Source organism: Artibeus jamaicensis, unplaced genomic scaffold, assembly GCF_021234435.1.
Source record: "Artibeus jamaicensis isolate MK-2021 breed Jamaican fruit bat unplaced genomic scaffold, CSHL_Jam_final contig_414, whole genome shotgun sequence".
In the NCBI taxonomy this organism is placed as follows: domain Eukaryota; kingdom Metazoa; phylum Chordata; class Mammalia; order Chiroptera; family Phyllostomidae; genus Artibeus; species Artibeus jamaicensis.
This window is the reverse complement of record NW_026521822.1, coordinates 5,934,469-5,948,066: the sequence shown is the minus strand read 5'-3', so window position 1 is coordinate 5,948,066 and position 13,598 is coordinate 5,934,469. Positions and strand designations below refer to the sequence as shown.

General features: G+C 38.0%; 1 protein-coding gene across 4 annotated transcripts in view; it reads left to right on the top strand.

The window, feature by feature from the left end:
• The window catches only part of AKAP11 (A-kinase anchoring protein 11), a 54,128-nt gene extending 49,228 nt beyond the window's left edge, over positions 1–4,900 (top strand). For all 4 annotated transcript variants that reach the window (XM_053665405.1, XM_037148561.2, XM_037148558.2 and 1 more), the window contains one exon: positions 1,211–4,900. In XM_053665405.1, the coding sequence (XP_053521380.1) occupies positions 1,211–1,351 (141 nt within the window). In that variant the 3' untranslated portion in view covers positions 1,352–4,900. The remainder of the gene's footprint in view (positions 1–1,210) is intronic.
• Positions 4,901–13,598: the final 8,698 nt, after the last annotated feature.

Genomic DNA, 13,598 nt, shown 5'->3' with positions numbered 1-13,598 from the left:
ATGGCAACATTATTCATAATAGGTCAGAAGTGGACAAATAAAATATGGTGTATTCATGTAATGCAATACAATCTACCAATTAAAAGGAATGATATAGATACATGGTAGACCATGGAGGAACCTTGAAATTATTATGCTAAGTCAAAGAAGCTGGTCGTAATTGATCATGGGAAAGTAGATTGTTTCATACAAATGATTTCATTTATATGAAATGGCCAACATACAAGTCTGTAGAGACAGAAAGTCGTGATCCCCTAGAGTTAGGGGGTTGGCAGGAGTGGGGAGTGGTTGCTGACATGTAAGGCTCTCCTTGTGGTGTGATGAAGTGTTCTGATGCTGGTCGTGGTGATGGCTGCATTCAGTTCAGTGAATAATGCTAAAAACCATTGATGGGTGCACTGTAAATGGATGAATTGTATGATATATGAATTATATTTTTATTGAGATATAATTCAAAAGCTATTTTAAAAAAACTAAGCATATATAGATTATAAAAAATTTAAGTATTTTTTACAGAACTAAATAGAAAAAAATGAGTGAAGACATTCTGATTGGTGATGATAGTTTATTTAAACCTATATGTACTTTTTTTTAGGTGTAATTGATATATAACATTATATTAATTTCAGGTGTACAACATAATGATTTGATATTTGTGTATACTGTATTGCAAATATTGTGTATTATGACCACAATATTTTACTTTTTTTTTTAAACAGTACCATTTCTTAACTTAGAAAGCCATGTTTCTGTTGAGGCTAGAGGGCGTATTAAAAAAAAAAAAAGAAAAAGGCAGACTATAAGTTGTGGAAGGAAAATCCACATCCTTGTGTGAAGCTTGATGTCTTTATTATTTTGCGTTTCTCATTGAGGGTGTGGCAGATGTATTTAGTTAGGTTAAGAATTTCCTATAGAAATATAGCATCTGTACTCCCACACAGAGTATCTGCTTGGTGAGGTTTATGGAGTTCCATTGCCAGCAATCCCAAGTTGTCATTCTGTGGAGATGTATTTATAAATGGCAGGAAAGGAAGATGTTTAATTTGTGGGAAAGAGTGGTGGTTTAGGGATAAGACTTTGTTATAACTGGGAAACAGTATTTTATTACAAACAGCAGGATTCTTAGTTTTAGCCGATGTTAAAAATAAAGCAAAAATTTTGTTATGAAATTGTTTTTGGTTAATATTTGACATATCTTTCTGTCTTTTAGCTTTCAAAACAATTGCAAGAAAAACGCTGGAAAGTGGGAGACCTTCTGCAGGCTGTACTTAAATACTATGAAGTGGTTGAAAAGACTTCCAGTGAGGAGAAGTGCAAGTCACTATTCGATTGGCTCTTGGAAAATGCATAGAACAAACTCCAAACCCGTATATTTTTATTACTTGTTTTAGGAGAGAACAAAAAAAGACAGAGATGCAGAAGATAAAATTTAAATGGTGAATATTAACATTTAAAGTAAATTGAGAGGAAAGGAAATACAGCTTTTAAGCTCATTGTGTCATTACGTGGTGTATATAGTTCATACTTTTGTAATCTCTGTCAATATTATCTTATTCTTCTGTACCCATGTGCAGTGTGTTAAGACACTAAAAACATGGATTTGAAGGAAGGTCCGGGGTGAGGTCTTCAGGAACGTTGACTGATGTCATTGTTTTTGCATCAACTGTGCTGCTAGGAACTGTACTGAGGTGGCTGAGGTTGGATTCCTGACTTGTGGTTTCCTATCAGTAACTCATTTGACATCAAAAAAGCAATTTTTTTTCTGGCAGTTTTAGACTCATTTTTAAAAGTCAATTTTATTAGCTATTGGTAGCTTTTTGAATCCCCTAAACTATTTAATTCCTTACAAAATTAGTATTTTAGGTTTCTGTTAATACTGTAAATGATAGTTTCCTCAGCCTTCATCAAATTACTTGCTAATGTTGCCAATTGTTCTGACCGGGAAGTGAGTGAGAGTGTGTGTCTCTGTGTGTGAAGAGCACTTGAACCTTGATGGTGGTTCGTGCCCTCCTTTGCTTTAATGTTTTCATGGTTAGAAATCCACCATTATCGTTAAAAAAGGTGCTTTAACAGAAAATGTCTATAAAGATTGTGCAGTAAGAATTTATATTTCTCTTTTGACTATTTGGAGTCTCCAACTTATCCTGTAAATGAAAATAAAGTTGCAAAATATGTTGAAATTTTAAAAGTCAGTGTTAATATGGACATGTATTTAGAGAAGCCTAATAAAGATTTTCACTTTTGGATTTTTGAAAACCTCTTCCCTTTAGCCCTAGCTTTTTTTAGAAAAGAAAAAAAGGATTCTCCCCAGATAAAATCTGTCTGCACTGTTTTGCAGAGACCTCTGATATATTCCCTCTGGGCTCTACATCTCCTGCTGTTTCAGTTTAAGAAACAAGTCGACTTGAATAGAGAATGAGATTGTGTCTTGGTTTTGTGTGCAAGGGTATGCATGTGTGAATTTTTTGGTTCTCTCATTAGCGGATTTTGTAATCTACAGTAAATTACTTTTGTTGGGGACTTTGGTTTTGCTCCAAAACATTTTCTTTTTTTCTGAGCGCTGACTTTTAGAAGCTGCACGAAGTGTAGAAGACATAGCACCTGCCACGGGGAAAGGACCAGGGGCACTTCCGTTCATTTGAATTATTAATTATTGTAGGAAAAATGTATTCTATAATGAAAGAATTAAATTTGCTTTTTAAGAAAAATGCCAAGTGCCGTTTAAATATTTTGAGGTTATATTGCAACTTTTATTTTTTCTCAATTTAAGATAAAGAAATAGAGCAGGCCTTAAAAATAAATTTTCCTAAAGTTTCTTCAAGTATTTTTTTAAGGTGGAGAAATGCAGGAAATGTATGTTTATAACCGGGATCATTTCTGCCATTAGCTTCTCAGAACTTGAGATGCAGCAGCACTGACCTGGGTTTTTAAATGTTAGGAACTATGTTGTTAATTATAATGCAGGTTAATGGATTATTAAGTTTGGAGTGAATTTTTACAAATACATAACTAACTGTCAAGTTGTGTTTAGTAATAATTTCAGTGTATGTACGGGTTTGATTAACAGCAAAACCGACTTCTGAATTTCTTTTAAACTAAAGTGATAATATATACTTTTGTAAAACTTTGTGCTTGAAATGTTTATGTTTATTTCTTTTATGGTAAAAAGAAATCTCACATTTTGAGGTGAGATTTCCCTTGTATGCTTCTTCTTTTGCATTTTGATGGAGCTGCACTGCATTCAGCTTGCCCTTACTCAGCCCCTGTGAGTGTCAGATGGTCACGAGGCGTTAGCATGCCTTTTCATAGTCATAGCGAGACCCTACACTCACATCACTTCAGTGCGCTTGCCGGAGAAGAATACAAAGTGTTGGCAGGTGTGAAAAGAAGCATGAGTTAAACGTCCTTTCCTAGAGACAACGTTTGCGTTTAGAGCAGTATCTCTTAATCAAGTACAGTCTAAATTTACTTTCTGTAAAGGCACTTTGTGATTTTTCCAAAGAGCTCTCTCTGTTTGCTGAGAACAGCTCTGTCTTATTTTAATAAAAATCTACTTGACATTTTTATACTATAACATTGAAATATTGCCACTCTGATGATTTTGGCCCTTATGAGATATATCTTATTCAGAACTGTTAAAGTTGTGATGTGCATAGAGCTGAGTTTTGTTTATCAGGGTTAGAACCATTAAAGTGTCTCTGGAAAGATAGTGAATGAGGCCTCTGATAAGGGGTTCTTTAAACGTTATTTTAGACTTAAATGTGGCAAGACTTTCATAGTCTTCTTTTCTCAAGCTAAGTTTAAATTTTTAGGTATTATTAATGTGGATTTTGAAAATATGTCCTGATTTATAGAAAAGAAATTATTCTGATAAATCACAGTGAAATTACAGTGTCTGTTGGATGGCTTGATACAATGTAATGGACGAAAACCTTTGAGAGTGTTCATTCAGTGAATATATATGTGGTGACATGTTTTACTTACCCTTTCAGATATTTGATGTGACTTAATCCAACTCACGATACTTTCATTTTGCTTAGGTAAGGGTTTTATGTTGTTGGCAGGAGAACTTAATTGCTCATTAAGCGCACCAAGCGTGCAGTGGAGGACAGGTTTCCCCAGGACCATGATGACAACGTACATTCCCCGGCTGCAACATTTAACTGACTCATTGTCAGAGTCCAGACCCAGATGGCTTCATAGCTAATTATTTAACTAATATTATTCTTCCACAAGTAATAGTATCAATTTCCCATCAGTACATTACTTTAAATTTTATATTTTTCAAAGGTAACTTTCCATTGGATTTAAAAAAAAGAATACATCCATACCCAAGATGTAGGGAAGATACTTTAATTTAAAACCCTGCCTGCCTGTCACCACACAAAACAATTAGAACTTCAGTGGAAATTATAAATTTCCACTGAAATTGTATAAAATTGTTACTGAAGTACATTTTTTTCCTAATTTTCAGCAAAAGACCCTATACGCATTCACTTAACTGTATTTCTGCTCTGAAGGTGCAGATACAATCTTAGTTACTCTTGTCACTTTATTTATTTTTTACCATCCATGTACATTCCTTTCATAAGGGCATAATTGTAGCTGTAGAAGTTCATTGTTTTGTTTTTATTGGAATGTTTGAATACTATTTAATAACAGATTTTAATATTGCTGGATTTGCTACCTTTGGTTACTTGTGCAGTGTTAAAAGTAATTCACATTCTTGTTTTATATAGCAAAGCAATTTAAATAATTGTAGCTGTTTATTTGACTGTGCTGAATTACTATATTAAGATATTGTATAACAGTAACTTCTCTTCTGCTTTTCAGTAATTTAATATGTTCATTTACCAAAATATGAACTTCAGAAGGCACTAAAATTTTGTTTTAGCAGTGGTTAAAAATAAACATTTCAGAAATTACTTTTGTAATAATTTGCTGTATTTCTTTATCTTTTGTCAGTTCAGTCTCTGTCTGATCTTTCCTCTTCCAGTAAGAATCTTCCAATACATTTAAGAAATGACAGGTGTTGGTTTTCATTTTATAATATCTTGTTAATTGCTCTGTACTGGATTAAAACAAGGGCATATGAGTGGAACTGTTATCACAGAAGATGCATCAATCTCAGTGCTCCTAACATGGTTTTTGAGAACAAGAGAAGTTAGGACTACTTTTTTTTTTTTAGGACTACTTTTAATGGACATTGGATTCTAACGACTTACTCAGGTGCCTCTTAGCTGACAGTGACTTGAAAGGACTGTGTACTACAGGCCGAAGCAGGGCATTACGGTTGTCGTCATTCTGAGTGTGTTATGAAATTCTTGGGCGTGGATTCAGCACTCCTTCCATAGAACACAGAGGCCATGCCTGTCATGCCATGTAGCGTCAGGCACTTAAATGCTAGGTTCTACTCATTTATTACTAATGGAATTTAACTGCCTTAAGTATTTTAAGCCCCAGAAATTAGGGAATGATTTTTGTGGTTTCTCAGGAATGTTTTAAAATGCTAGGAAGTAATGATAGCAAACAATGGTTTGGGTGTGAGAGCATCTCAGTCAGCAAGAAAACAATTTACAAATTCTGACAAAAAGTTAGCAAGTTTCCACAGACTGTAATTCCAAAACTTGAACAATATTACATGTTTGGAGCATTTGTGATCTGTGTCTTAGCTGGGGTAGAGAGGATGGTAAGGGGTAGGGCTGGAAGAGTTACCTCAGATTTTTGAAAGTGGACAGATGGAGAGAAGTTACATATCCAACAATGAATAGACCCTTGGTGCTGTTAGGCAAAAGGTGTAAGAGTAAAAATCTAAGAGCTTTTGCAGCATTTTGTTAATAGCAGGAACCTTAAAGGATGCATGAAGGTAACTCCTTGGGCTTGATGCATTGTTTTCCTTCCATCCTTTAGAGTTTTGTAGTCACTCTTACTTTTGTGCTTTAGGGCAAGGAGAGTAATATTTTAGATTGGAGAAAAATAAAAAGGAACATTTTCAAGAGAGGATTGAAACCCCTTACTCCCTTTACCCCATACCTCTTCTTTTAAATAGATCCCTAAGTAGATTTCTTAGCTTAGAGTAAAGAATTAAAAGTGGACTCCTGTGTACAGAATTGGTCCGGTGATATGCTTTGGCCCAATGGGAGAGCTTTTTAACATTATTACCAACACTTCAAATGAGGTTTCACATTTGAATGTTTGTGTTCCAGATGCTCATGAGAAATGGGAAGTTCTGAAAAACTGATTGGACTGTGTGGCACCAGTTTGCGGGGAGCTAATGATATCGTCCCTCTAGTTTGGGCTGACACTTATTTCTGCTTCTGGCAAGATGTGCTCCATTTCACCTATTTCTGCTGCCCCCTGGGGCCCTGTGGGTGTTGGAGATGCAACCTCTGGCTTAAAGCAAATGTGATAATTAATGTGCTTGGAAAATCTGAACAGTGTTCAGGTGATTCTTTCATTCTCTAGGATTGCCCAAAAGAGGGAAGAAACTTCTAAAAATTACAGACCTGGTGAGTTTATTTCTCCTGAGAAGAAAGCAAATTATAATTGTTAACAACATGTTTTTTAAGTGTGTAGAGAAGAAAGAAGGGAGAGGTTTACCAAGAGTAGATTCTATTAGATTTACATTTCCTTTTTAAATAGAATTAATTGTGTGCAAACATAGTAACTGTGATTTGATGAGGATTTCACATGGAGAAAGGGATCAAACCATTGTGGCTTCCTGACTTGTTGAGACTGGGTTCTCAGAGACTTGTCGTTGATGACCAGTGCCCACCTGTAGGGTCAACCCTGCAAAGTGCCATGGGCCATTTCAAGTGTGACTTTTTTCTGTTGCCTTGGGTGAAGATGGTGTCGGAAATCAGTTGGTCAGGGTGTGAAAGAGTGTTACTGATCATTACTCAGTAACTGTATCAAGGGATAATCTTTAAATAGAATCCAGGTTAACTAGAGGAGAAGACAAGGGACTTTTGAGTCTATTTTTTCCTTTTGTCTTTATGACTGAACCATAGTTTGACATTTTCCTCCAAAGGTGGGGAAGTTCTATATTTACACAGTGAACAACCCTTTTACAACTATGGGTTTGAATATTTTACTTCAAATACTATACATTTATGGCTTTCTTGATATAAAATTACTTTTCTCCCTGTTACATAAATTCAGTGAATCCAGAAGTTGATGCTTAGAAATCCCATAAGGGCTTAAAATTCTGTGCACTTCTTAAGAGTCAGAACAAGGCTGCCAGGAAAAAACAAGCTGCCAGAATTACTTATTCACTTCGGAAGTCAGCCTCACTTCTGTTTATCATGTTGTGTTTGTGGGGCAGGAGGGCATGGATTCCAGGGAAATTGAAGTGTTACAATAGCTTTTCCAACCTATATGTCTGTGTCATTGAGTCAGCCTTAGATGTAAGCGCTAGAGGTCACTTCAGTTGCCTGAGTCTGGGAAAGCCCGTGGACCTCTTCACTGCTCCTGGACCCTAAAAAGCCATGGCTTCCAGGAGGGTGTCCCTGGTTCAGTGGCAGAGTCTGCAGTTGACACAAAGCTAGTGAGGTGTAGTCAGTGTGTTAAATGACAGATCTCAATAAGCCCAAATGGCTAAGTGTTTTAATAACGTTGGGAGGTAAATATTGGTCCTGCCTAAATGCAGGGCACTGGGAGATGAGAAACTCTCCAGGCTTATATCAGGGTCCTAAGAAGGCTGCAGAGAGAGAAAGCAAGCCTGTGCCAATGCCCTGCTGGGATTGGGGATATGTTAGAATGAAAAAGAAAGTTCAGTATTTATTGATACTCCCCATTGGCCCCCGCCTTTGTGGAGCTTATTCTTTAGTAAAGAAGAGTCATTAAATGAGTAACAATTATTTAATTTCTGTTGTCAGGGTGGTGGGAGCCTAAAGCAGAGGAATGTGGCGGGGCTTTCCTGAAGATGTGGTGCTGAGCCTCAGGCTGGGTTTGAGCTCAGTGGAACCCACCAGGCAACGGGGAGGTTAGGGATTCGGGGAGTGGGAAGAGCTGTTCCAGTGCAGCAGACAAAGACCCTGACTAGAGAATGTTGGCACTTATTTGAAGAATCAAAGACCAGTTTGCCTACAGCATGAGGAATTGTGATACTTCTTGAAAACACACCTTAGACGGCTCTCAGATGCTTAACAAAAGTGTGGTTTTCTGCACTGCAGTAGAATGCAGTTTTTATACTGCAGTACTTGGTTTTAAATACAGGGCTTGGCAAGTGACGGTCTTGCTTGACCCTGTGCTTTTCAGACCAAGCTTGGAGTATGGTGGTTAGTCCAGATATCATTTTACAAGGAGCAGAGGTAAAGTGAATCATCCACATCTGTGATGGTTTAATATGAAGAAGCTAAAAATGTATCAGTTGGGTTTCCGTTGAAACACAAAAGGCTGTTTGGCCTGGAGAAGAAAAGGTGTGGGGGCTTTTGGTGGAGAGAGATTGAAACTTGTAACTCTAGAGGACCAGGTGGGGACCAGTGGGTAGAAATCAGCACAGATTTCAGCTAGCTCTTCAAAGAGTGGAGTAGATCCTCCTCGTGAAAAAGGAGTGTGCTTGTCCTTTGAGATATGTCTGCACTGCTGGCTGAATGCTTCTGCAAGTTTTTTTTAGGTATATTTTATTGATTATGCTATTACAGTTGTCCCAATTTCCCCCTTGCCCCCCCACCAGCCAGTATCCCCCTTCCCTGCAGCAAACCCCCCTCCCTTAGTTTATGTCCATGGGTGGTACACATAAGTTCTTTGGTTTCTTTGTATCCTATATTATTCCTAACACCCCTCTGTCTGTTTTGTTCCTACCATTTATGCTTAATCCCTGCACCTTTCCCCCCATTCTCCTCCTTCCCCCTCCCAGTCGATAACCCTCCAAATGATCTCCATATCTATGATTCTTTTCCTATTATGGTTGTGTACTTAGTTTTTGCGTTTGCTTTTTAGCTTCAGTTGTTGATAGTTTTGAATTTATTGTCATTATAATGTTCATAGTTTTGATCTTTTTCTTAAATAAGTCCTGTTAACATTTCATGTAATAATGGCTTGGTGATGATGAATTCCTTTAGCTTTACCTTGTTTGGGAAGCACTTTATGCGCCCTTCCATTCTAAATGAAAGCTTTGCTGGACAGAGCAATCTCGGTTGTAGGTCCTTGCTCTTCATCACTTTGAATATTTCTTGCCAGTCCCTTCTTGCCTACAAAGTTTATTTTGAGAAATCCGCTGATAGTCTTATGGGAACTCCTTTGTAGGTAACTCTCTGCTTTTCTCTTGCTGCTTTTAAGACTTTATCTTTAACCTTTGTAATTTTAATTATGCTGTATCTTGGTATGGTCCTCTTTGGGTCTAACTTGTTTGAGACTCTGCCTCCTGGACTTGTTTGTCTATTTCCTTCACCTAATTAGAGAAGTTTTTCTTTCATTATTTTTTTCAAGTAAGTTTTCAATTTCTTACCCTTCCTCCTCTTTTTCTGGCATCACTATGATTCCAATGTTGGCACTTTTGGAGATGTCCCAGAGTCTTCTTGTTCTTTTCTCATTTTTTTCAATTCTTGTTTCTTCTTTCTGTTCTGGTGAATGTTTATTTCTTCCTTATCTTCCAAATCATTGATTTGAATCCCAGTTATTTCCCTTCACTGTCAGTTTCTTGTGGATTTTTCTTTATTTCGTTTAGTGTAGCCTTCATTTCTTTCCTTATGTTGTCACTGTACTCAGTGAGTTGCATCCTGATCCACCACTGTTTTGAACTCTGCATCTGATAGGTTGGCTGTCTCCATTTTGTTTAGTTCTTTTTCTGTGGTTTTGTTCTGTTCTTTCATTTGGGCCATGTTTCTTTGTCTCCTCAATTTGGCAAGCTCTCTGTGTTTGTTTCTGTGCATTAGGTAGAGCTGCTCAGATTCCCTGTTTTTGTGCACCTGTTAAGTTGTATGGGGCAAGCCTTAGGTATTATCCTGGCCGGGACCTGCTTCACCATTATGTGGCTCTATGTTGGGGGAGGAGTTAGAAAAGGGATGCCTGGCTTCTGTAGGTTTGCTTGGCACTTGCCCCATTCCCAGTCATTTTACTCACATCCTGGATGCAACTGGCACCCTTCTAGCTATTGCCCTGGTGGAGATTCCCAGAGTGGGTGGTTTGCATACGTTCGAAGCCTGCGCATGCCCTTTAAACAGACTCTCCTGTTTCTTCTGCCTCCCCAACTCTATTGGTTTTTACAGGCAGAGGTAAGGGGGCTTTATCTTCTAGGTGCGGGAACCCTGGGCTATGTGGTCTGGCCTGGGGCTGGGATCGCTTACTCCCAAAGTATACCTCTCGATTTTCATCCACCACACGTGAAAGTGGGAACATCCATTCCACTGCTGCCTCCACTGCCTCTCTGCCCACCTCCTTGATTCCGCCTCCCCGCCCATCTGAATGAATGTGGCTTCTTTAAATCCTTGGTTGTCAGAATTCTATACAGTTTGATTTTCCTGCAGTTCTAGGTTTTGGGGTTTTTTTAAGATTAGTTGTAATTCTTCTTGTGGTTGTGCTAGGGGCAAAGTCTGTCTACCTATGCATCCGCCTTGACTGGAAGTTCATTTCTGCAAGTTTTGAAAAGAACTCCAGATAGTTCATAACTTTATATTAGGTGAAATTCATTTCTATACACTTTTTTTTTTCTGTGGCAGTTTAGTAAAGTTAAGAACATAGGCTCTGGGGTCAAAAGAACGATTTAAAATTTAGCTCCACCATTTGTGACCTATCTATATGATGTAGAGCAAAAGACTAGGATGCTGGTACTTTTTCTGGCAGTGGGGGGTGTCATTTTCTACTGATAGGTGCCTGGGGCACAACTTGTCTTGGAGCTCCTTGATTTAAATTCAGTTCTTGAGTCCTGGCTGGTGTAACTCAGCGGATTGAGTGCAGACTGTAAACCAAAGGGTCGCCAGTTCAATTCCTAGTCAGGGCACATGCCTGGGTTGCAGGCCAGGGTCCCAGTGCAGACCACATGAGAGGCACCCACACATTGATGCTTCTCTCCCTCTCTTTCTCCCCCCCTTTCCCTCTCTCCAAAAATAAATAAATAAAATCTTTTAAAAATTCAGGTCTTGAGGTTTTCTGGATCACTTCGGGCGGGGGCGGGGGGGCTTGATGGTGTTGTGCATCTAGGCCAGGGACTGTATGAAGTGTGTAGCCCCTGGAGTTCCATCTTGAAGAAGTAGTTTATGAGAATCCCTTAGTTGGAGGGATGGAGAGGCTTGACTTTTGCCTTTCTAGACCTGTGAAGCTGCCAGAACACTATTCTGGTTTTTCATCAGCTTTGGCAAATATTCTTAGGATGAAAGTGTTGTGTTGAGTGCTGGCTTTACCTCTTGGGGTTCTTTGCTTTTGCTAGATTTGACCCATTGATTTCTTAATATCTTATGTATTTTTCAAGATGTTTTAATACTTTTTACCCACCTTCCCCTCCCAGGTAACCACTCATACTATTTTAATTTACATGTAGTGCTTAAACATTTTTTTGCATACACCTTATTATTGATGTCCCTTTTATGTTGTCTTCATTTTATCTTTTGAGAGGGTTATAAATGCATATGATATTAAATTCCAAAAGATATCAGAATGTGCAGAGAGAAGTTCTTTCTTACCACTCTTCAGCCATGGAGCACCCCTCATAGAGACAACCACGTTTCCAGTTTCTGCTATATAGAAAGTGTGCTATATAGGACATTGTAGAGGTTCATTCACTGTTGTATGTTATTGTGGAATATTAATTTGAAAGTGTCAAAAACCAGGAACTGATTACTATAAAAGTCAGGTTAGTGGTTACTTCTGAGGCAGAGAGCTATGTAGGAGACTATTGTGGTGTGAATATTATTCTATTTCTTGAATTGGATGGTAGTTAAACTGTCCACAGAGATTATGTGCAATTCTGTGTAAACATTTCACATAACATGTACAGGTGTATGTGCGTGCAAACACACAGTGCTTAAAAAACAACGGCAAAACTGGTCATCAAACAACCAGAGGGAGCAGATGGACTACCTGCAAAGCAACAGTTTGATTCATAGCAATCTACTGAGCTGTTATAGACAAAAAACAAAAGACAATAGAATATCTTCAAAGTGCTGGTTTAAAAAGTCAAATCCAGAAATGCATCTTCTTCTAAACAATTTTCAAGAGTGAATATAAAATTTCTCATAGACTGAAAGGGTTTGCATTTACCTTACCTGTATGAGAAGAAAAACTGCTGAAATCTATACTACTTTTATAAGAAGGGAGTTGAACTCTAAGGAAATAGTGAAGAGGCAATGTTTAAAATAATAACTGAAGTAGAAAATGAAAGAGAAAGAGTGAGCACCCAATGCAGTACATGTCCATGTAGTTCCTGTGTCAAGCACTTCACATCACTGACTCCGTATGTCAGCCTCTCTCCTATTCCTATTTATCATGTGAAAAAACCTCAAGCTCCGAGAAGTTAGGTTTCTTACATAACAGGCCTAGGAGTAATGCCGAGGTTGTCAGGCTCCAAAGCCCAAGTTATGTGCATTACACTGTGTTACCAAAAAACCTGTAATAGCATAGACTATTTACATGTTAGCATATTTCCTTCCAATTCCTGTGCATTCCTATTATGTGGGATTGTTTTGTGCAAAGTTAATACAGCTGGCAATCTTTGCAGTGCAAGTATTTTAAGTAGGTCTTTTGAGAAGGACAATATGTAGATACCAGGCAAAATTATCTCAGCTTAACTTTGATTTTTTCTCTTTCATTGTCTTTACTCTTATTCTCATCAGTGCTGACAGCACTAGAGGTTCTTCCATACATGAAATAGAGCTCAGCTTGCCCCAGCACATGTGTACCTCCTCTGATGAACTCTACTATACATGTTCTAGCTTTTGGAGAAATCAGTTAGATGGGGCCTGTATCTCTCCACCCCGTTTCTCTTTCCAAGAGGAATAAGAGTTAGCAGGTGTCAGGTGGCAAGTAGCCCTCCCTTCAAAGGCATGGGGAAAGTGAAATGTTAAAAGACATTTAGGACAGTTTGTCCTGTGGTGTGATGTGAACTTACACTCTATAGCCATCAGAGACATTCAGTAAGATCTAACTTGCTCTTCAGTGATTTCAAGTCAGAAATGTGTAGTTATGATCATTACTATTATTACTTTTTGGATATTGAGTACTGCAAAAGGAAGATGGCTCAGTAGTGTCAGATGATAGGAGTCACCCAAGAGATGAGCCGCATACATGATTAAATGGTCTGGAAGGTAAGTTAAAGATAAGTCAGCTTGTTTACTGAATTCCATTTTTGCTAGTATGGCAGATGACTAACACTTCCATTGAAAACAAACATTCTGGATAAAATGTTAAAACCTCTAAGGGGATTGATAGGCAGCAAGGAATATGTAGGCCAGTATAAAAGTGAAGTTGAGGATGGTAACCCCATGTCTCCTACTCCAGGAACTGGAAGAAAACTTTTCTGTCTAAAACTTTAGCAGTGAATGGAGGGATAAAACATCTTCCCTAAGAATTGATAATCTAACTGCCGTGAATTTCAGTCTAAATTCGCCCTACCTGGATGGTGAAAAACCTCAGGCGAAGAATTTAACATTTTTCTCTTACTG